General features: G+C 38.4%; 2 protein-coding genes across 3 annotated transcripts; both read left to right on the top strand.

Annotated features, from left to right (window-relative positions):
• The first annotated feature begins 24 nt into the window (after positions 1–24).
• KBTBD3 (kelch repeat and BTB domain containing 3) lies at positions 25–6,362 on the top strand. Its single transcript, XM_054056583.1, is given in 11 exon segments — positions 25–461; positions 1,560–1,807; positions 4,623–4,638; positions 4,640–4,672; positions 4,675–4,761; positions 4,763–4,813; positions 4,815–4,961; positions 4,963–5,554; positions 5,557–5,843; positions 5,845–6,166; positions 6,169–6,362. Coding segments are annotated over 10 exon segments (1,905 nt in total). The 5' UTR covers positions 25–461; positions 1,560–1,583; the 3' UTR covers positions 6,315–6,362.
• Positions 6,363–13,598: 7,236 nt separating this feature from the next.
• MSANTD4 (Myb/SANT DNA binding domain containing 4 with coiled-coils) lies at positions 13,599–23,934 on the top strand. 2 transcript variants are annotated; one of them, XM_009561100.2, is made up of 3 exons: positions 13,599–13,654; positions 19,751–20,380; positions 22,050–23,934. In XM_009561100.2, exons 2-3 carry the CDS (start codon positions 19,919–19,921, stop codon positions 22,623–22,625), a joined length of 1,038 nt encoding a protein of 345 aa, XP_009559395.1. In that variant the 5' UTR covers positions 13,599–13,654; positions 19,751–19,918; the 3' UTR covers positions 22,626–23,934. The 2 variants fall into 2 exon arrangements, with proteins under 2 accessions (XP_009559395.1, XP_053911068.1); XM_054055093.1 differs by lacking the exon at positions 13,599–13,654 and adding an exon at positions 14,799–15,024.
• The last annotated feature ends 532 nt before the right edge of the window (positions 23,935–24,466 follow it).

Below are 24,466 nucleotides of genomic sequence, written 5' to 3'. Positions count from 1 at the left end.
AAGAAAAGGGTATTCTAGAGAATTCTGATGTACAAAAAAGCTTTATGATTTATGGAAGCTGGCGTTTACGAGGCCATACATTATCAGAATAAATAGTGGTCTTGTTCTTCTGTATTTTCCTAGTTCCTCAGGCTTAGAATGGAAAGAGTGAATAACGTGAGATTGTCTGGCCATGGGAAGAAGATGCCTGCTCCAAGAGTGCCAGTGCTGGCAGCAAGATCAGTGGATCTCTTCTATTCCAGGAGACATGGAGGTCTATTTGTGGTTGGAGCTACCTGACTAGATAAATTATAGATCAGTCTGCTATGAAAGTACCTCCCATGAAGAAGACAGTCTGAAGGCTTAGTTTGCTCTGAATGTATCACACGATAAGCCTTTTCATGAAATTAAAAACCTAAACCAGTATTTTTTTCTAGTTTCTGGGTTTGGCTTGGATTTTTATCTTCTTTTTTTGTGACCAGGTGGGACATTATCTGTTGCTAATTTTATTTGAAATTGTGGAACACAATCCTGCAATAGGCAGACCTTGGAATGTTTCCTTAGCTTTAAAATAGGCAAGGTTGGCTCAAATTTGCAGTAAGGGCAATTTATGCATTGGTAGCAGTATTAATAGCTCCCTAGATAGGTATAAATAAAATATACTAATTTATAAAGTTTCTTTATGTTGTTTTAATGTAAAAAATAGCAAAGCCAAACTTGCCATACAAGGATTTTCACCAAAAAAGCGTGGCTGCTGGAAGGGAGATTGCAGTGTCTTATATTTAAATCAGTTTAGAAGCCACTTAATTTACGCCACTGTAAATAAAGCTCACAGTGTGCAGTGTAAGCTACAGGCAAACTGCAAGAGTAGAGGTACAAGATAAAATCAGTATCAATTGCCTAAACAATCAAAATTGTACTGTCACCAAACTGTCTCTACATGACCCCATTTGGTAAGCTCTAGCAATCCTGTGATTTAGACCAGGCTGTGGGTGTTTGTATTCTGTTTAGACCAGAGGGTCTAATGGGAATCCACTTAGAAATCAATCCACTGTTCTTCTGCAAGCTGTAGAAAGACCATTGGTCTGCTTTGAGTTTGGGGGTTTGTAGCATACAGATAAGCCTTTGGGAATCTAAAAATATATAACAAAGTTTTTCTTTTCTGTCTTCATTTTACATCACATTTTAAGGATTTGGGGGGGGTTGAGAGTAAGCCTAGGACTAGTCTTTCTCTTAAGTGACCATTAAAAATTTTTAACACACTCCTCAGTGTGCTTCCTGTGGACTTTACTGAAAAAATTCCTACAGGTGGGTACTATTTTTAGAGTTGTTCTTTGATACATGTCAGTTATTTTACTTCTCAAGGTATGCTATATGTATATATGTTTTGCAAAGTAGTATTGTCACATTAAATTCAGTGTAAAAGTCACTTATAATACACATTTAGAACTGTATGTAGGACTTACAAGCCAAATTCAATACTGGGATTTTTGTTTGTTTGTTTTATGGTATATTGTTCTGCTGGTTTTTCTTTTTCAATAATAAGACTGTAGAATCAATTACTTATTTTTCCATTTCAGTTTCAGGAATAGATTGAAGAAACCATGGCTAACCAACGGGATTACATTAGCAGACCTGTTTGCAATGGAATTTCTGTTCCTGAAAATAAAATCAATTCCTTAGTGGCTGAAGGTCATGGACAACAAATTCTAAAAGTACTACAAAAATTCAGAGAACAAAATATATTTTTTGACTTTAAAATTCTTGTGAAAGATGAAATAATTCCTTGTCATCGTTGTGTACTGGCAGCATGCAGTGATTTTTTCAGGTAAACCTAATTTTGGCATGAGTTTGCAGAAGAGGAATTGCAAGTTCTCTGGGAGGGAGGGAAGGAGTATAATTACAAAAATTAAAAAATAAATCATCACAACTTACATATGTCCGAAGAGTTTTGAGCAAATTGTTCAAACACATTACGGATAGCAAAAAAACCCCAAATGAAAACAAAACTAGAGTGTTAGATGCCTATCCATACCCCAGATACATTTGTTTGTAATTCCAAAGTGACATGAGGACTCTATGACTTAGAGATTTAGACAGCGGTCTGTACTCTGACATACAAATATCAAACCATAAGCTCATGGTTCTGCTGTTAGGTAGAACTGACACAGTTCTATATCTTTAAAACTTAGCCTGTTGCCTGTATCTGGACTTGAAAGTCTGCAAGGGTGTTGTTTGACTTTGTGTGGAACAGTTTACATACTTTCACACATTTATGTTGTGAAATATAACAGGTTGATTACAAATACATCTTGCATTGAGCAATTATGGATAAACTGTATGTGGTTTTGGAATGGGGCTGGATTTTGTTTGAGCGGTCAGTATAGTAGAGTTTGTCTTCAGAGGTATTTAAACGTACTTGTATTTTGTCTAAAATACACACTGCAATTTTTCAGTGTGAAATGGATCTGTGATCTTCCTTCTGGTGCTTAAAGCTATGCATTATGCATCTGACAGACAGACCATTCACATACAGGATATTAATTTATGGAGAACCTCGCTAACCTTTTTATTAGTAAGCCTCAAAGTTGCAATTGCACACTGGAAGTCTGTTTCTGAACACAGTCTTTACTAAAACACAAGGCTAAGACTCTAACAGTGGAAGAATGGGCTCCTGGAAATGAGTTATGAGCTTGATTCAGTTGCCCATACATAGGTGACAAGTGTATTTTCAAATGGCCTGGAGCATCCTATGATCTGTGGGAATCTGCTATATGACGGAGCATGTAGACTAAATGTGTTCTTAGGACTACTGAAAAAGGAAGAAACACAGATGGAAGTTCTTTCTGCGCCGTAGCAGATTTGTTTTTTCTCTGACACAGCAAACTACTTGCATTTCAAGTGTTTATTGCTTGACAGCACAGAGGTACTCTGGTACAAAGGAATATTAGGATGAAATAGCTTCCAGTGGTCATCTTTAGAACTGAAGTTGAGCACGTGGTAACATACATGGCCTTTTCACTACCTAGAAGCCCTGCAGATTACAATTTGCCAGGAGAAACCTCTCTCTGAGTGCAAGAGTTGATAACAGCAGCCATAAAATTAATAAGTTGTCCTGGAGTGCAAGGCCAATTTATTACCTTCAGGAAATAAATAGTACTTAGGTCTGCAAGATAAATTTTTAAATGAATCACCTTTTGCCTTCCTTGGCTTTTGGATTTCTCTTAGTTTTGGTTTCATTGTGTAAACCCAAGATTGAGCAAGGTTTTGCTCCCTACTTGTTAGCTCTCAGGATCAAAGCCTGTCCTTCTGCTAGTAATGTTTAGTTGCTATTGCATGTAAATGAAGCTTTCCTAAGCTTCCAGCATCTTTTCCATTTTGCTCTGTAATTTAGAGATTTATATCATATCTCTTGGGTTAATGAGGAAAGGATTCTAAGGATTGTCATTTAGTGTGCAGAAACGTCTGTGAGACATAAGGTCCTGTTCAGAAGGTCAGATAAGTTCCTCCTTTACATGATGTTCGCTTCCCAAAGAGAATGCTATACACAGCAATTTTTTTTCTTTCACTTCATAAAAGTATGTGATTTTAAAATCATGTCCTATACAGATACTATGAGCTATGATATAATATTTTTATTTTTTTAAGAGGAACTATCTATGGTATATTAATATTCTAGATTAAAAACTATCATAGTCAAATTCTGTCACTACCACAGCCTGATATGTAGGCTCTGGGAGGGTAATGCCAATGATGTTGCAGCACTGTTCTGTTGCCAGCACTTGAAAAACCTTAATTATTTTATCTTGCCATGTTAGATTGTGTGAAATAGTTAAATGTATTACATGTTTAGTAATAAAGTAGTCAAAATGTTAATAAAATTTGCACAAATCTACCCATCAGCAATGTTTCACAATTTTAACCATCATCTTTGTGTTCAGTCACTATATACTTCCTGCACAATTTTCATCATCTCATTGAATCCTATGTCAAAACCTATTTTTTCTGACATCTGTCTGTCCCCATACATCTGTCTGTCAACTCTAAAGCAAGAATTAAGTTTCTTCATCTTTTTTCTCCTCACCCAATTTATTACTGAGGAATAACAACCTGCCATTTGCTCAGCCTGCAATTTGAAGGCCTTTTTTGCTTCATTTTCTGTATTCATTCACAGTGCGTGACCTAAATCATAGGGCTTTCTTACTGTATATTTCTTAAGTCACCCTTCCTTTCTCAAGCTGTTGAAACCGATGCTGCCCCTAACAATTTCACACTTTCTTTCACATCAAGAGCAGTAGACTTCATTGCTCTCTCTGAAAATCCATACAGAACACAGGTGCTGCTATAATTTTTATGAGCTATCACTTTGAATATGTTCCTATCACCACTCCTTTGTTCTTCAACCATATCAAGCAGGGGGTTGGAGCCAGATGATCCTTAAGGTCCCTTCCAACCCTGACTATTCTGTGATTGTATAAATCCATTGTTCTTACTTACAAGAACCTCCACATTTTAGAACTATAAAGCCTGCCCACCTTATTGTCTCTTTCCTCCTTACTGTTTCCTCTTTCCTTTCTCATCAGTGTTCTCTGAGCTTGTGAGATCTTTAATTTGTGTGTAGATCGTCTAGTATTTATTTCCAGAGCCATGTTTGAAGTTAAGTATGAAAGAACGAGATGATGGCAATGTTACTATGTTAGTAATCTATCACCCAAGGCAGTGAAAAGCTTTCTTGATACGCTTACACAGGAAAAACAGAGAATAACAAATGATAATGTGGACAATGCTCTTCCAACTGTCGTCATTTCTTCAAGTTTCACTCCTTTCCAAAGCTTTGCAGTGACTTTCTAAATAAAAACGTATTGATCTTGTGAATTGCTTTACAGTTGCTTTCTCTATCAGAAAGTTATGGTTCCGTTCCGCTTATTTATATCATGCACTAAGATTTTGCTACAGAAACACACTTTTCCTTGCTCCTCAAGATCAAGTGATTTTTGGGAGATGAACTTTGAGGATATTACAAAAATGTCTTTGAGGCTGATGGAACTAAATGTCCCCGAGGAAGAATCAGTGTTGAAAGCTGTACTTCAGTGGACCAAACACAACTTGGAAACAAGACAGAAATATCTGCCTAATTTGATTAAAAAAGTGAGACTACACCAGTTACCTGAAAAGACATTGCAGGACTTTCTACATTCTGAAGAACACTTACTTCAGAGTGCTAATTGCTCAGTAATAATCAATGATGCAGTTAAAAGTGTGCAGGACTTTAGTGGACTGTTTCCAGATGCACGTCCTTCAACAACAGAAAAATACATATTTGTTCATAAAACTGATGAAGATGGAGAAAACAGACATACGTTCTGCTACAACATCAAAACAGATAAATGGAAAGAACTACCACATACGCACATGATTGATTTTCCAGGGTCGAGTTTATCTAGCTATGGAGAAAAAATATTTATAACTGGAGGATGCAAAGGGAATTGTTATAGGACCGTCAGACTTCATATTGCTGAACCATTTCATGATGCCACTGACCAAACCTGGTGCTACTGTCCAGTCAGCAATGAATTTCCATAGTGTCAGCTATGAAAAAACCAAGGACAATGCACACATCTGTTGTAACCTTAAATCAGCTGTTTGTAATAGGCGGAAAGACCAGAGGATCTCGAGAAACTCGAAGTCTTTTGGATGTAGAATCCTATAATCCTCTTTCCAAAGACTGGAAATCTGTAAGCCAATTACCAAGAGGCATCTACTATCCAGAAGCAAGTGCATGTCATAACATAATTTATGTCCTTGGCTCAGAAGTAGAGATTACTGATGCCTTTAATCCATCTCTTGACTGTTTTTTTAAGTATAAATGCTGTGACTGATCAGTGGTCTGAGCTTGTAGCAGAATTTGGGCAATTTTTCCATGCAACTCTAATCAAAGCCGTTCCAGTGAACAGTACATTGTACATATGTGATCTCTCCACCTACAAGGTCTACAGCTTTTGCCCAGAAACCTGTGTTTGGAAAGGGGAAGGATCATTTGAATGTTGCTGGCTTTAATGCAGGGGCAGTTGAACAGAAGACAAAATTTATATATTAGGTGGTGATTACGCTCCAGAAGAAATCACAGATGAAGTTCAAGTCTACCATAGTAGCAGGTCCGAGTGGGAAGAAGTTTCACCAATGCCAAGAGCCTAACCGAGTTTTACTGTCAGGTCATTCAGTTTAATAAATATAGGACCCCTGTCATCTGTACTGGCAATTTGCTCTGGAGAATTTTGAAACTCCTGAGTCAAAAGAATCCATTTAAATGCACAAGTTTTAGACCAGATTTTTAGGTATTAATTTACAGTTAGAAAAAAAAATGTACTGTTTTAATTAAGCTTCAGTTTAATTGTATACTATAGAATTGCTTTTGAAGAGTACTTTAAATTGTCATCATGCTAGTAATTATATAGGAAGTACGACTTCATTTTACATGCAAGTCTTCTCTGTAATTATCTTAATTATTTGCAAAATGACAGTACTTTTCCAAAAAAGCACAGTCTGAGGAATTCATTGTGTATAATGTGCCATTATTTCTGTAATATTCACAGTTATCCCCGTAGATAGATTGCTGAGTGAGAAAACTGACCGTTACACTGATTTTTCCCAATGTAACTTAAGTTTAAAAGAAGTCTATGTAAGTGTTGTTTTCTCTAGTTTTTTCTATGTTCATAAACCTGCTAAGAAGAATTGTCAGCTTTATTGTATTATAATAGAATGACCTTAGCAAGGGCAAGCGCCAAAGTGACCTTCACAGCATTAAAAACCAGGTAATCTAACTTGACAAGAGACTAATAATTCCATAATCTTATTTCAGCTCTTCAGTTTTTTACCAATTTTTCTCCATCCTTGTGCCTTAGTAGTAGCTCTGCTTTCTGTTTCCATCCCATTAACTGTGGCAAGATAAACTTTGATAACGTCTTGCAGGGTGGGCAAGATTTCTCTACAGGATAGATTATTCATGTGGTATTTTTGCTTTAGTCATGCTGTTAAGAAAAAAATACTTCAGGATGTTTTCTAACAGAAGTCTTCCCTCTCTGAAGTCTCCAGCGCTACCTACTAAGCAGCCACTAGCAGCAAGCTGTAAAATATTTAGTTGTTGCTTTGGTTAACTACGGGAAAAGTTCCTTTCTTGTCATATATCAAATACAAACTTAAAATAACAAATCCCCATATTTAAAGTCAAAGTAAATGGTATTTCTGAGGTGAAAGAAGTCCCTTTTTTAACTTCCATAGTGGTTTAAATTAATTAAAACACTTGTATCTTTTACTTCATGGTAGCTTTACTATTACATGGTAAACGCTACACAATATATTGTTTGATAAACTTTCAATAGTCATCTATTGTTAAAATTGTAGTGGACTTTTAGTATTAATATTAGTCTAGGTATACATTGTGAAGTATATTTGATCTCATGCACACAAAGTGGGACCTGTGTCTGACAGAAGGACACTATAATTACCTAGCTTTCATAAATTCATTTGTAAACTTCCATAGCCTGACAGTTATCTTTCTTATCAGCATTTGAATAAGGTATTGGGAGTACTTATGTTCTGTTTAAGCATTGTTTAAGCAGTAAGATTGTCTTATGCCAGGCAGAATAGTTCTAAACATTTAAGCACAGCTTTTCCAAGAAGCTGAAAAATTAACAACATTTAGTGAGGTATGTAAAACATCTTTCATATGGCTTGAGATGACCACGGTAAGTTCATTATCACATCACTACTGCATGTACTTCTTGCAAAACTCAAGCTCGATATTAATGCTTAAAGCTTAATATTGCCTAGTAGCATACTTTTGCTTTAAACAGCAAACAATGGAAAGTTCCAATTCTGTGATTGATCTGATATCACCTTTGTCAAATTACGTAACGTTCATCATAAATATTTTCATAAGGATGTAAATGAAAATGATGCACTTTTAGAGGAACATTAATAGGAGTAGAACCCTCCCACTCGACAATTTATTTGTATTAAGATGTCTGTTCACTTTCGTAGAAGGAAATAGCTGCGTGTTACAATATTTCAGGCAACTTCCACATTTATTTTTGCTCTTTTCAATACTGAGTTTCCAAATCATATTACAACTATACTTAGCCCAGGTAACCTTTGCAATCACCATACCAAAATGCAAGCATCTTTATAGTAGAACGTAACTACTTTTTTGTTAGTATAAAAACAAATGTATTGCATAGTTTAGGAGAGATGGAGAATAGTGTTCCTGCTTACTGAAACAGTAGAAGAAAATAAACATATAGGAGGACAGTAGTTTTAGCATTAATAAGGCTACTAATGGTAGCATAGAGGCTTCATTAACCATTAATTATTGCTACTTGTCACTTCATCAGAAATACAAGGCCCAGTTCTAACCTTTGCTTGTGTTTCTGGTTATTTTTTATACCTAAGTAATATCAGTGTGCAATTTATGCAATGAGAAAGATAAGATATGCCCATCGTGCACTGGTATAATAGCTATGCAAATTGGAAGAGACTGCAGAATGGCGCAGTTTTATTAATTGCCAGTGTCATGACCGAATTGCTGGGTCACATAACAGCAGGATGGAGCTTAATTTGGAAAATAAGACATGCTTCTTTAATATTCTATGCTACATTTTGCACAGGAACTAATGTCAGTTCCCAGTTTGACAAATCATTCATGGATTTCACTGTTCATCAGTGATGAGGGAATAATGTAGTAGTGTTTAGTTACTTTATACCACTGTTTACAGAAAAGTTACTGTGATTTTCTTCAGTTATGTAGGTATGCCTGTATTACAACTCTCACAGAGGAAAAAATGGTCATTTGCCACAATTCCACGTAGAGAAAAGCTAATCTGATAGCACTGAGTGCAGAAGAAGCTGTGTTAGAATAAGCTTAGAGTCATGGTTAAAAATAAGGCTTTATGATAGAATTAAGGGCCTATATTCCAAATCCTGTGATTAATTGTTAATGATGTAAGAAATCTCGGCGAAGTCAACTACGCTACTCAGAGAATATGGCTTACTTGCATGAGTAACTGCTGTAGGTCCAGATCAAATAGATTTTTCAGTCTATTTTATTCAGCTGTTATGCCAATTTTAAAAAAAAAAAAATCACCAAATTAGTGCAAAGCAAGTTTTCGACATCTTTTCTGACTTTTCAAAGCTCATAGTACTTTAAGAAAAAGTACCTTCCTCTAAAAATAGTCAATGACTGGATTAATGTTTACCTATGTTGTTCTCACTGAAATATAGTAAGATGTTTAAAACATACAAATTGCATGTAAAGTTATAATCTACTATTTGCACTTAAATGATGTAACCAAAACATTTTTAATATTATTATATGTCACGGAACACGTTATAAGCATGACCAAGTATAATATACACAAAGATAATATGTATTGTACGTGGGGTTTTAATATCCTGTAATGATTATATTGGATCATTTTTAAAGAATGCTACCCAAATATTATGGCACTTTGGTAACATCATACTGGTTTAGTTGTTACAATAAATGTCAATTATTCAGGTCATTATATTGATTGTGTTTGCACAGACCTGATGATTATTATTTATGTACTAATGAATTTATTTTCTATATTCTAAATACATTTGTAGGAAGTCGATTTACTGCTGTTAAAAATTCATTATATTCACAAAATGGAGTAAGTTTACCAGGTCAGATTTACTTCTGGTATCACTCCGTGAAGAAAGCTTATACCTCCTCTGATTAGCAGTAGGTACAGGTAAGATATAGCCTATAGAATGTGCTATCTGCTGTCATAATGTGGAGTCTAATTTTAGATGTTTCTGTTTGTGGGTGACCAATAGGAGGCAGCATAAGATCTGTTTTAATTAAAACAGACTGAAACCAGAGATAAGTTTGACAGTATTTATAACTGAACATTATGCTCAATTTACTCTTTTCCCCTTCTAACATCCAATGAAGCATAGAGATCAGTAACATTTTGCTGCTGCCTGGGCTCTGCTGATATATGGAAAGTATGATAATACATGTTTGCCGAGTTGTTCATTCTTTTGTGAAATAAAAGCACCGAGCAACCACCTCCTTCTCAGGTCTGATTTTTTTTCAGTGAGTTTCAAAACACAGAGAATCTACCGTGTTTCTAATGAGGTTAACTACTTTTTTCTCTATTTTTTTTTTTTTCCAAATAGAGAACATTTTGAATGTTGGATTCTGATCAAGAACGCGGTAAGCATTCATGGAAACTCCAGTGAGATTTTTTTTTTAATTATCCTTGGACCTTCTATTTGTATATCCTTTTTAGATCAATTTGCTGCTCCCCTGCTGAACTTTATTTAGTCTGCTAGATTTACCATTTTAAAGTAATAAATACCTTTCAATTTGGTATCTTTTTAATTGGATTCATCTAGCTCCAAATGATATGAAGATGTTTAAGTATTACAAATCATTAGATATTTGTTTTGACTGAAATGGGCTTCCATACTACTTAGAAGTTTTTTTTGAATAAAATGAGCTACTAAGTGTAAAATTCTTGCGCACAGCATGCAAAAATGGTTTTAATACAAAGTAAGGGAGCCCTGTGTTGTCTCATCCAGAACTTGAAATTCTGTGACCTTCAAACCTCTGTCTATGGGCAGAGTTACAGCAATAAAAATTAATGTTTCAGCACTCCAGGGCCTTTTCCCTCCAGCTAGCAAGAGCTATTTGGAGACACATACAAATTCTAACAGTGTTCACAATGTTAAAAGCTTCTATTGAACAATTAAGGGATTCAGAGACCAAATTTGAGAGGTGTAGTCATGGAACCCTGTGCACAATCAGAAGGAAATTGCCTACGTGTGTTCTACAAATCCAGGGAATTCACCACAGATTTGCACAGTGGGCCTTGTGGTGGGACTTTCCTCATTGTCATTAAAAGCAATGAAATAGAGACTAGGTTTAAGGAATAAAATAAAGTGGACATAATTATTACACATAAATACAAAACAGATCACGTGAACAAAGGAGGTCCAAGGATTTTTGTTGGAGGAAGCTGGATTTTCACCTCTAATTATCAGCTTCTGTGATACTGAAATAACAATAGAGAGAGAAAGTAGAGCTATCTAGATTTGTGTGTACAGCTACCCTATGAAATCATGTGCTTCCTGGTTAAAATCATTCTAATGGACACTAACCATACTTTGTGTTTTGTGCTTCACGATAAAAGAAGGATACTCAATGAAGTATAAAATAGCACTAACTATTTTTGAAGACTGGCAGAGACTCAGACTGTTAATGAATCTACCATTTTTCCAGCTAGTTGCATCTGAATCTACTTTGAACTAGCTCAAAAGAACTTTAAGGCACCCTTGCATCTTATTTCTGAGCACTGTTAAAATACTGGTAAATAATGTAAACTGAAGCCTTGTTCATACAGAGTTAAGAAATACAGAGGTAAGAAATACCCCTGCACAATACACTGCCAGCAAGGTAGCATAGTCTTGCTACCCTACTCCTTACTATTTCAAGTTTTTGTTATATTTAGTACACAATGGGCAAGCGTGGCAGCAAAACTATCATTACCTGTAAGTAAGCTGAGAAATTCATAGCCTTTCCATGTGTAGTTTCTCTGAAACTGGAAAATACCATTTTAAAGGAGATCTGTGGTTTCATCATCGCAATTATGATCACGAGAAGCTATGTGAATCAAACAACTGATTCACACAGTGAAAATGCTAAAGTTCAAATACTGAATACAGCCCAGAACTTAGATTTGAGAGGACTGAGCAAGTAATTGTTAATAAATATGCAAAGTAATGCGTGCGTGCATCAGGTTAGGTAGAATAGAAGCAGCAAACCTTAGGAAAAAAGCAGGATTTTGTATTATGTATCAGCAAGTAGTGCCTTAAGCCTGGACAAAGGTTATGTTACCAAGGCAACAGGATGTAATACAAAGAGCAAGTGTCAGACACTTCACGTGCATGCAGCTGAGGAGACAGAAAACAGCCCAAGAAGAGAGCTCCACAAAAGTGTTTGGCACGTATATTCCCTTACATTAACCATAGAATAGTTCAGGTTGGAAGGGACCTTAAAGATCATCCAGTTCCAAGCCCCCTGCCGTGGGCAGGGACACCTCCCTCTCATCAAACCCAACTGCACCTGTCCACTACTAATTCACATCCCAGACATTGTTCGTTCTTTGGAGATGATAATGTCTTGTGTGAAGCATGATCTGTGCTGGATAGATGCATCTCATTTGGAGAGGGGAGGGAGAAGGCTCCGAGAAGACCTTACAGCGACCTCCAGTACCTGAAGGGGGTTACAAGAAAGCTGGGGAGGGACTGCTTTCAAGGATATGGAGTGATAGGACAAGGAGGAATGGGTATAAATTGGAAGGGGGAACATTTAGATTAGTCATTAAGAAGAAATTCTCCACACTGAGGGTGGTGAGGCACTGGCACAGGTTGCGCAAAGAAGTTGTGGCTGCCCCATCCCTGGAGGTGTTGGAGGCCAGGCTGGATGCGGTCTTGGGCAGCCTGATCTAGTGGGAGGTGTCCCTGCCCATGGTGGGGGTGTTGGAACTAATCTTTAAGGTCCCTTCCAACCCAAACTATTCTATGATTCTATGACTCTATGATTCCATGGGTGGGTGGATGGATGGGTGGCTGACTGTCTGGGTGGGTGGATAGATACGCACATCTCTGTGCCATCTGTGGGAGCAGGGGAAGCTCAGCCTCCCATGTGAGAATTATAGAATCGTTTGTTTGGAAAAGACCTTTGAAATCATCAAGTCCAACGTCTCCACTACTAAATCATATCCCTATGCATCTCATCTATACATCTTTTCAACACCTGCAGGGATGGGGACTCAACCACCTCCCCGCACAGCCTCTGCCAGTGCCTGTGAACCCTTTCAGTGAAGAAATTGTTCCTGATGTCTAATCTATACCTCCCTTAGCGCAGCTCGAGCATATTTCCTCTTGTCCTAGTGATAATGAAAATGCCAGTAAATAAAAGTCTCTAAGGCTCATTCTGGAGTTTTAGAACACGAGCATCCTTTTTTAGGCCTGGGCAACATGACGGAGAGATCTCCATCAACAGTGTGTAGCGAGACAAGAGCTGGGGACAGAATATATTATATCACAGAACAGTTTGGGTTGGAAGGGACCTTAAAGATCATCCAGTTTCAATCCCCCCCCCATGGGCAGGGACATACCACCAGATCAGACTGCCAAAGGCCCCATCCAACCTGGCCTTGAACACCTCCAGGGATGGGGCAGCCACGACTTCCCTGGGCAACCTGTGCCAGTACCTCAAACTCTCAGGGTGAGGAAATTCCTCCTTATGTCTAGTCCACATCTGCCCCTCTCCAGTTTACACCCATTGCCCCTCATCCATTCCCCGCGGTCGGGCTCCCATTGAAGCGGGGGGCGGGCCTTGATCAGCCTCCAGCCAATCAGCTGCGAGCCCCGCGGAGACAGGCAGCGATTGTACCCAATCGCCTCGCGCCCCCACTGCGTTTGTAGCGTACGGGGAGCGGGGCAGCTCCGGCTCGCGAGGGGGCGGTGATAAAGACGCTTGCAGCCAATGGGATTCCGTTAAACATTGATTGACAGGTGGATCGGCCAATGGGAGAGCGGCACTTCTTAAAGGGCCGGCGCCTCCGCAGCCGCCAGCCGGGCGCAGGTGAGTCGTTGGCGCCGCTCCCCGGGGAGTCGAGCGGGGTGCGGGCGGGAGGGAATGATGGGGTTCCGCTGTCCTGCGAGGCGATGAGGCGGCTGCCTGACTTTCCCTGAGGGGTGGTTTCTTCCCCTCCCGCCTCCTCCTGCTCCCGGGAGAGGCCGCGGCGGGCCCTGCCGGGGCCCTGCCCGCCCTGCCCCCTCAGGGCCTCCCGCAGGGCCGTGGGGGAGGGCTGCGGTTCCTCCGCTCAGAGAGTCATAGAACGGTTTAGGTTGGAAGGGATCGTAAAGCCCATCCTGTTCCAACCCCCCTGCGATGGGCAGGGACACCTCCCACCAGACCAGGCTGCCCAAGACTCCGTCTCTGAGAGAGGAGGCAGCCACAGCTTCCCTGGGCAACTTGTGCAACCTCACTACCCTCAGCGTGGAGAACTTCTTCCTAATGACTAATCAAAATCTTTCCCTTTCCAATTTGTACCCATTTCCCCTTATTCTATCACTCTATACCCTTGTAAACAGTCCCTCTCCAGCTTTCTTGTAGCACCTTCAGGTAGTGGAAGGTCACTATAAGTTCTCCCTGGAGCCTTTTCTCCAGGCTGAACAACCCCCCAACTCCCTCAGCCTATCCTCATGGCCGAGGCACTCCATTCCTCTGATACGGCCATTGCTTTTTGGGAGATGGGGAACTTTGGACTGACCAATCCATGGGTTCAACAGCCTGAATCCATGGATGCTTTTCATCCCTAGTACTTCCTTTCTCCTTCATTATCTTCTCAGGTGCTGTTGGTTCCCTTTAGTGCTGCCTTTTCATGTGCTCAAACCACCAAGTCCTGATAGGATGGATTGTCTGTTTGGGGACTTGGGTTCAGTAGCACCCGAACCCTCCTGTACTGAAGCCTCTCTTTGTACAGAAGTATAAGTTGTTCCAGCTTTGTATGTTTGTACATAAAAAGTTTTCCAGGAAGCCCTAGGCTTCAGAGTCTTGCAAAGATCCTCAGTCTCTCAAAGTTGATTTCAAATACAATGTAGGTAGCAGGTCCTCCTGATTTAAAGTTTTTCTTTTAAATCATAAGTCCTGAAAGCTTTAAAACAAAAAAAAAAAAAAAAAAAAGAAAGAAAGAAAAATGCAAACCATGGAGATGACATACCTTAAAAAAAAAAAGTTCTGCTTTTCCTAGAGAATATTTCAGGTTTGATGCTAGTAACAATCTTTCAACCTTGGTGAAAACATGGATTTGCTTGCTTGCTTGTTTTCTAGGGAGATTTATTTGGGTTTTTGTAGTTGTTGATCCAGCATGTTTTCCCACTATTAAGATGTGAGCAAAGGAGACACAAAGACATAGAGGCAGAATGTGGATGCCTCTGTCTTTCACGCATGTAAGTTATTCAGTGTGTGTTCTGTGTGTTTATGAAGTGTCCAGTTTGGTTCTGCAGTACTTGTTTCATTTTAACCCTGACAAATGGTTTGTGTTTCTTCATTCCAGTGTTGCGAACCTTTTAGACCGTAGGTTGCTTCTGGCCTGAGAGGTCTGCATCTCACTTATAGCTCCATCTTCCCTGGAAGACCTTTGACATCCTTGTTATCAGAACTGTTTCTTTTTTTCTAGCCAGTGTTTGCTTCTCTACCCAAACTGTAAAAATGTGCATTTTGCATTTGCATCTAACATCATGCCATATGACGGGTGTGTGCCTGGTCATGTAATGGGCTGTTAGGATCCTCTGTTATTTCCTGGGGTGTTTTCTGTGGTGTGAGCAGACTGCAGATCTTCTTTGTCAGGTGGCTGACGTCTTTGGTTGTGTACAAGAAATACTTTTGGTCACGGAGTTGAGGAGGAATCCTTTTCTTGTTGTTGTCTTCTCTTACCTCTGTGGTGGTGTAAGTGGCTTGATCTGACCTAAACTTTTTTTTTCAATTTACTCTTTATGTCCACATTCTTTTTCTGAGTGAACTGACCATCTTCCCAGTTTTGGTTGCTGTGGAATCCTCTGCTGAAGACAGTAAAATGCCGAGCAGTTACGGTTCTCATTTAAAAAAAAACAAACCAAACTATAATGTCTGTCTGCAGGATTTTTTTTTTTTCCCAAATGTATGCATGTCATACTTTTGACTTCCTATCAAGGCAAAACTTAAACATGCTATATATCATGTCTTTGTAAATTGTACTTTCCAATATGATAGGTGATAGGTTTGGTTATTTTTTTTCTTGTAACTACTTGGAATGTGTACAAGTCCTAGATTATTACCATTCCTGCCTATTTAGTACTTTGAGCAAGTAACAGCTCATTTTTTTTAATTCAAAAGTAATATTGGGGTTGCCCTGTGCCGGGGTAGGAGTTGGGCTCAATGATCCTTCTGGTTCCTTTCCAACTCAGGTCATTTCATGGTTCTAGTATCCTGGAGACCATCTAGAAATGTCAGAAAACAGAATATCTTAAACCTCAGCTTTAGTTAGATGATAATGCTTTTTGGATAATATGTCAGAAGGATAAACAGTCCCACAGTGGAGCTTATCTACCTCTGGCAGTCAGTATGCTCTTAGGGTAGGTCACTGACATCCATTTATGTTAATAAGAAAGGAATTGTCTTTAATGAAACTGCATGCTTTCAAAAAGGAAAGAGTTAGAAAAGGTAAGGTGTCCTTACGAAGTTCATTGCGATGAGTTTTAGAATAGATGGGCTTTGCTGCTGTAATGCTGGGGAAATCAGGGGCTTGTATGAGGTGTGTTCTAGCAAAAAAAAAAAAAAAAAGTCTAAAATAAAGCTTAATAAAAGAATTAGATGCCAGTAGTTTCCAAGTTAATGTTATGATTCTTAGAAGTTATGTGCTTGGCTTATGGCATAAAATCCAAACCCAAGATAGGCACTTCGCAGAGAGTGGCTGCTGGGGACATGAATCATAGAATCACTAGGTTGGAAAGGACACACTGGATCATTGAGTCCAACCATTCCTAATAATCCCTAAACCATGCTAGAATCATAGAATCACTAGGTGAGAGCGGTGATGCCCAACACCTGCACAAGGAGCAGTGAAACTGACTCACAGGGTAACTGGCATTTGTGTGTTTTCACTCTCAACTTTCTTTGCAGCTAAGCTGAAGGCTTGGCTGTCTATCTTCCACGTTCATATAGAATTATATCTAGGAAATAACACTGATGAAAATTTGATAACCCGTTGTTGTTTTTTTTTCCTGTGGTTGTGCTGAGTTTATCCTGCTGTGCTAGCACTGAGAAATTCAGAGAAGGCCAGGGTAAATAGAGATACTGTATGAGTGTCTCAGAACCTCTGGTTCCTTGTTACTGGGGAATGGCCAGAACCTTGTTCATCCCAGATGAACTCTGGCTCTTAGCCAGTCTATATCTTGAGATAACCAAAAGTCTGATATTTAGGTACATTAAGAGACAACTAAGTATCTGCTAGTACTTTGAAGAGTTTGATATCTGATTAGCAAGTACGTTGGAAAGTCAAACCCATTTTTCCATAGTTAGTGACGTACCTGAATGTTCAGTTAAGTATTTGCTTAAAATCAAACATGAATTTCTACTGATTTCAATAAAAGTAAGTGTGACCTTATAAAGAGAAGCTTGGTGTCTTGGTAGTGACAAGCCAGAGATGGTTCTTGTGAAGCTTATGTTGTATGTAAGAACTCTGTATAATTATTTTTACCTTTTGGAAGACCAATTCAAAATGGATACCTCAGTCTCTTACACACTCCCCACCCTAAAACCAAGTTTAGTGCAAATGTGTGTGTTTCTGAAGACAGCATGAAGGTGTGAGTACTTGGTCATTCCCCAGCAAGCAGGAATCACAGCTTGATCTTTATATTTAATCAATCCAGAGTAATTGCCTTATTAACAGTGAAGCTCCTATAAGTGTTCTTAAATCCTTCTGTGTGCAGGTAACTTTTTGGAAGAATTTATCTGCTCAGTGACTTTTTTTAAAAGTTAAAAAGGTAAAAAACCTTAAACAAGATAAACTTAGAATTTGATAGTAGGTCAAGAAATTCAATTGCCATTATAATAGAAAAGCACTAATGCTGTCATTTGCATTCAAAAAGCACAGCAAGTAGCAAATAAATTGTTTTGTTGCCAGAGGTGTAAGTATGGTGCTGCTTCCTTGAAAGCCCAAGTATCTTTTTATGGTAAACTGATAAAGATGAAGACTAAAGGAGACACTTAAAGATCAGGTGAGAGGTCTCAGAAGAAAATCATGTAATTCTAGCTGGTACAGTGCTGTGTTGTAGAATAAATCTGACTTTAATTTAAACTGCAGCATTTTTTTTTTTTTTTTGGTACTGGTCACATCAAGTTAAGGGTCGACATTAAAACAGTAGGTTGTATTATTTTTTTCATATAGTTCCATTTTCTCAGAACCGATTAGTATTTAATTTACAGAAGGGCAGAAAGTTTCACACATCTTAAACAGTGACATGCAGCTTCCAACATGAGTCTGAGGAGTCAAAAGTGCTGGGCATCCACATGGAAACTCTGTAGAGTGTGTGCCGGTACACACATGCTTTATGCAATTGATTTATTCTTGAGGCTCAGTTGTGCATATTTGCTAGCTAGTGACTATTGGAAGTAGATGGATTCACAGCGAGGGCAGTGTTTTAACAAGGAAAAGCAGTAAACCAGTTTCTTAAATGCAGTGTTTTGAATTCTATTTTATGCATCTCTTGGATGTTGATGTTTGTTTAAACCAACTTTAGGAGAATAACAGGAGAAAAATACACTTAGTGATATGAGAATCCTGTGTAGCTGGGAGGGACTTTATACTTAAATAAGTTCATTAGTCAGTAGCAACCAAATATATAATCAGTGAGCCATTTGCTTCAGATAGACAAAAAATCTGTACTAGATAAGTAGTGAACAAATGTATGATAAGCAAACCAGATAAGTAGTGAACATCCTTGGGCAGCCTGATCTAGTGGTGTGTCCCTGCCCATGGGAGGAGGATTGGAACTAGATCATCTTTAAAGGTCCCTTCCAACCCAAACTAGTCTATGATTCTATGATAACAGCTTAAAACTGCAAGTACTGTATAATGAATTGTTGGCCTACTTGGTTTAAAGCCTTCTAAACTACCTAAAGTGGTAGGTAACACGGTACGAAAGAAAGTTCAATTTAAATCCTAAATTACTGAGCAGTTTATTCTCAGTCTCTGCTTTAATTATCTTTTTTTTTTTTGTAACATGTTCTATGATATATTTATAACTGCATTATTTGTCCCCTGTTTCTTCCACTCAAACTTTCTGTACAGTTACACACAAACTCTCAGGCATATTATGGGGTTTAGCTTTCTTTTCTGCATCAAGCACAGAACCAGTTATTGCTGAGAGCAGAGGACTGGACATGCTTTCAACTTGCCTTTACATCTGACAGGAGGTGGTTTGTAGCGTGAGGAGGACAGAATAGGGGTTTACCATGAGCACGTACTGACTTATGCCTAAATCTATTTCCTATTAAAACATTGTACATGACATTTGTTTGAACTAGTAGTTATTTTGTGACATTCAGCAGAATTATGCCAGTTCTTTATTTTTTGTGATAGGTCAGAAGAGCCTCTAAAACTTTATTAATCTACTTCTGGGTTTTTTGTTGTTGGAAGTGGTGTCTCATTTAAAATGTGTCTCAGAAATTTCAGGCCTGTAAGCTTTTAATGTTTTTGAAGCATAGATACAACAATTTTAGCTTCTTGTGTCTCAGAAATTTCAAACATTTCATGGTTTTGAAGTAAAGATACCACAATTTTAGTTTCTAGTGGAAACAGTTTAGCATTCAAGCTGAAATGTGTATGTCAGATTTCAGCCTTAAGCAAATCCCAACTGGCAACACTATTAAAAAGTTGAAGGAAGATAGCAGTATTTTTGTAATGGAAATATCAAGTCAACCTTAACAGTTTGTGACATGGATATATTAACGAATTTATAATTCATATGAGATTAGAAGGTATCTGTAGCTGCTTCATATTCAGAGTTTAACAAAATGGTTTTCTTCTATTGAATGATCAGTTCAAAATATGTATTCCTTAGGAGTGAAGTTCATTAAATGAAAATATACAGTGCATACTTTGGAGATTGATGTTGTTTGCTCTTTTTCTCTTAGGAAGCCTGACAAATAGGAAAGTACTACAAAGTGAAGAGAAAATTCACTTCACAAGAACTGAGCTCAGCTTTCATTGGCTTTTAAATTTTATTTGTATTAGTAACTGATTAGTGTCAGAGCATCTCTGTAGTCTACTGTGGTGAAATTATTAGGTTAAAGCTGGAAAAAATGAAACAATTAAAAAGAAAGAGAAAAAGCAATTTTAGCGTTCAGGAAACTCAAACTCTCCTTAAGGAAATCAGAAAAAGGAGAGAAGTACTCTTTTCAAAGCAACTTAATACAACAATTAATGAGATGAAACGGAAAGCTTGGGAGGAAATAGCAGAGTGTGTAAATGCTGTAGGTGAAGGAGAGCAAAGAACAGGGACAGAAGTGAAAAGGCGATACCTTGACTGGAGAGCACTCATGAAGAGAAAACGTCTGAATGCAAACATCAAAGTAGTAGGTGCTGGGTTTCACCTTCCTTCATCCAATTTAGATGACTCTCTCAATGAAGACATGGATGAGAAAATGGGATTTGCCATTGAATCTAGTTTTGAATGGCAAAATATCACTGACTTCAGAGAAGCTGGTGGATCTTTAACAGAAATCAAAGTGGAAGAGGAAGAGGAGGATCCACAGAATTTTGAAGTAAGTGACATACGTTAGCTATATGCAATATGGCCTTCATTTCATTTCAGCATAAGGCTTTTTGCTGTGTTTCTTCATAGCATCTGTTTCTGGTTTGGTTTTTTTTTTCTGAATGTGTGATTTAAAGAAACTGTAGAAACAAATGTTTTGGAGAGATGGTATTCAAATCTAGCAGCTTGCAGTTGTGTGTAAGCTCTTGGATGGTGATTATTAAATTGATATCCCTCAGCTTTGTATATGTATTTCCACATGTATTTTCCTGTTGTATGTATAAGTTCAGTCAGTAGGATGAAAATACGCTGTTGAAGGAAACTGGTTATTTTAGTACTTAGGCTGTCTGCGTGGATGAATGAAGAGAAATGCACCTCTTGAACAAATGGAAGTATATGTTACCTGCAGGTACAGAAAGAAATTGAATACTGTTTGCATTTCTTAAAATGAACCCACAGGGGATGAAAATATTAAGTCAGTCAGCCATTCTTCTCTTGTCGGGATTTTAGTGTGAACTTGACAAGCAGCTGTGGATCCCTGTAGGCAGGTTATTACTCCCAGCAGTACCGTGAGTGTCCTGGAGTAGGCAGGCAGCTGGAGTGGACTGTTTGGATAGTTTTGTTGTTTCTGTAGAGTACATTGTTCTCATTACAAAAAGGGTGCTCATACAGTTCTGGTTTGTTTGTTTTTTTTTTTTTTTTTTTTTTTTGAGGGAAGGGGGAAGCAGCTCCTGTCCTAGCTCAGTTGAGATGTGTGCTGGGAAAAAAAATCAGCATAAGCTGTTAAATGGTGATTTAAATGGTGATAAGTGGAGCTGCTGTCTGACGCTGATGGAGAAGAGTGCCTATCGGTTTAATGCTAGAAGCCTTGTAGTGGCTGTCATTGTCTTAAGATTTTTATAAACCCATAGCTTCCTCAGTTTGCCTTTCTTTTGTAGCATACTTAGTGGGAGGCAGTTATCCCTTGTATTCTATGGATTTGTAGCACATAAGGGCTAAAGTTCTGCCCAAGCTGTTACAGTCCTCCAAGAGTAATAGTCCGAGCCACCTAGTCATTTGCATCATAAGTAGCTTTCCGTCATATGTGGTAGTACAAAGTTGGTTAAACAAGTCCTGTTTATTGATCCACTCAGTACAGTTTGAAGGGTTAGGAGCATGTGAAAAATGTCAGTATTAAATATTTTCTAGGAAGAGAATCTTCAAGTTAGTGAAGGCTGGGTTAGCTTACATACCACATAGCCTATGGAGCTAACTGCTCTGGTAAATAATTAGTCACAACAAATTCCTAGTGGCTTGCATAAATGTCACTCAGCTATATTAAAAGTGAGAAAAGCGTATGCTCTTTTAGATCCATTTTTTGTCAGTAGTTCTGAATGCTCTGTAGTGTCTATAGCGCGATATTTTCTGTGTGTTCTTGCATGTCCACTGATTAACTGATTTCCCATTTTTCACTACCAGATATTAATCAGTAGATAAAGTATGTTTCTCTGCCTGTGTAATGGCAGAAAACAGTCTTTTGATAGAGCATGGTTATTTCACAGCATGTAAGTTAAACAGTCCTGAGTAGCTTTTAGGGTGAAAAAAACCCAGTGTTATTTTCAGTCAGGTTGTGGTGTAACAAATTTACTCTGGCATAAAGACTGGGATGTAATTCTTGTCTGTGACACTCCTCTCTGCAGTTTCCTATTGAAGAAGAAGAAGAAATTTTGTCATCAGTTTTGCCAGATTCAAAAAAGGAAAATGACCTGCCAGACTTTCCCCACATTGAAGAGTTTGGAAGTCTAAGCTCTGCTCAAGCTAGGCTAGCGTATGAAGATTCTCACTTGCTTATAAATCTGGAGAAACAGAAGGTGAACCTGGAGAAACAGCGACTAGATATTGAAACCGAAAGGTTGCAAGTGGAGAAGGAGCGCCTGCAAATTGAAAAAGAACGGTTACGGCATGTTGACTTGGAGCGTGAGAGACTTCAGATTGAGAAGGAGCGACTTCAGATTGAATGGGAGAAACTCAGATTAGAGACTCTGCATGCTGAAAAACCTGCCTTGGAAAATGATCTCACTCAAACAGAAAAACCCATCGTGCAGCCTCTGGATCTAGAAACTGAAAAGTTAAAACTTGAAAAAGAACGTTTGCAGTTAGAGAAGGAGAGGCTGCAGTTCCTAAAGTTTGAGTCGGAGAAGCTGCAGATTGAGAAGGAACGCTTGCAAGTGGAGAAAGAGCGCCTTCGAATTCAGAGAGAGGGTCACTTGCAGTGAACTTTTGGACTGAAGTGCCAACAATAGTGTTTTGATGTTTGTAAAATAGAGGTAGTTCTTTTCTTAATACTGAAACTGTCCTAGAGGTTTAACATTCTTCTGTTCAAAGTCTAATGTTGATGTTAGGCTGAAAAAGAAAGAAAAAAAAAAAATGGTGCTCAGTATGTCAGTGTGCCAACATAAATGAGCTTATGTGTGAAATCGCTTCTCAGTGTATCAGAACTAAGTGTTATGTTCTCTTGTGTTTCGTATTGTGTTGTATTAGTTCATTGTCCCCCTCTTGTAGACACATTGAGAAGAATTAAGGCTGAACCTTGTACTTTCTTCACTGTACAACAGTAAGGAAGGATCAGAATAAATCAACATATGTTGTGAGGGCATGGTGCTGACAATAGCCCACACAGTACATAAATAGCAGTTAGATGGAACACAATAACAGAGATTCATGATGGAACTGATTCATTAAACTTTATTTTCCTTTTTAGTTTTTTTTTTCCACCCCCACAATTGGTTAAAGACTTCAGGAGTTATCTAAAAGTTAAAGTCCAAGTGAAATTCACTGCAGTTATGTTTACTCTTGTTCTTTGGCTTGAACTGTATGGGAGTGCAGAAAACAGTATTGTTCCTTTTGTGTGAAGTATTGATACTAGATAAAGTTACACATCAACTATACGTGCTCTAAGCTGGATTATTGGTTGCACTGGGTCATTAATAATGCTGTATTGAATATAGCACTTGTTTGGTGTAGGATAGGGACTTATGACTGATCAGGCATGCTGTCTGATCAGTGTGATGATCCCCTGCAGTAAATTGCTGGGCTTTGTTGGTTCCTTGAAAGACAGTAACCGGTGATGAGAATCTATGGAGCAGCGACACGGAGGCTCAGCACACAATCACTTGATGTGAATTCTGCCTTACCAGCACCAAGGCCATGTCTGTGAGGCAGCCAGGTGAGGATTCTGTGGCTGATATCATATAGCGTGTTTTAATTAAAAACCCACAAACAGTCAGTGCTGAGGACAGTCTGTATTTTTCATAAGCAATGCATTCATTCAAAATAAGAAAAAAATGAAGTAAGCTTTCCATTATTTCATATATGTTTAAATCCCAACTGAGCCAGATTTCACATCTTTCATTTTCGACAAGAATACTGAATCTGAATATATGTTGAATGAGTTACATGGGTTCTTGTGCAAGTAAATATATTTATACCACTACAGGATTACTTTTATTCTGCAAAGAAAACATTATTTTTTTATTACTGAAACAAGTGTGCTTCTACAGTGGAAATAAATTTGACTACTGCAATCTGAAATTGCTCTTAAAACTGTGTTTCTTTACAGAGAAACAGGGCTATATATGAGGAGAAACCTGGGTGTGCAACACCCCAAAGTTGCCAGTGCTTGTATACTCTGTGTAGTAACTTGGAGAGATGAGGCATCTTGGAGTAAGATATAAACAAACTAGCGCTTATTTGAGAAAGGAGGAAAGGAAGGACACACAAACCAGCTAGATAGAAATGTCCCGGGGAAAGTTTATCAGAGGTCTTTCTTCTTGAATGTAGTGGATTAACTGTGGCTGGATGCCTGGTGCCCATCAAAGCTGCTCTGTCACTCCCCCTCCTCAGCTGAATGGGAGGAGAAAAATATAACAAGAGGCTCACAGGTTGAGATAAGGACAGGGAGTGAACATTCATCAGTTATTATCATGGACAAAAGAGATGTGACTTGGGGAAATCAATTTATTGCTAACCAAAATCAAAGTAAGATAATGAGAAATAATCCAAAATCTTATCACCACCTTCACCTAGCCCTCCCTGCTTCCCAGGCTCAGCTTCACTC

This window comes from Cuculus canorus, chromosome 1, assembly GCF_017976375.1.
Source record: "Cuculus canorus isolate bCucCan1 chromosome 1, bCucCan1.pri, whole genome shotgun sequence".
NCBI classification, from domain to species: domain Eukaryota; kingdom Metazoa; phylum Chordata; class Aves; order Cuculiformes; family Cuculidae; genus Cuculus; species Cuculus canorus.
This window is presented reverse-complemented; position numbering and strand designations above follow the sequence as displayed.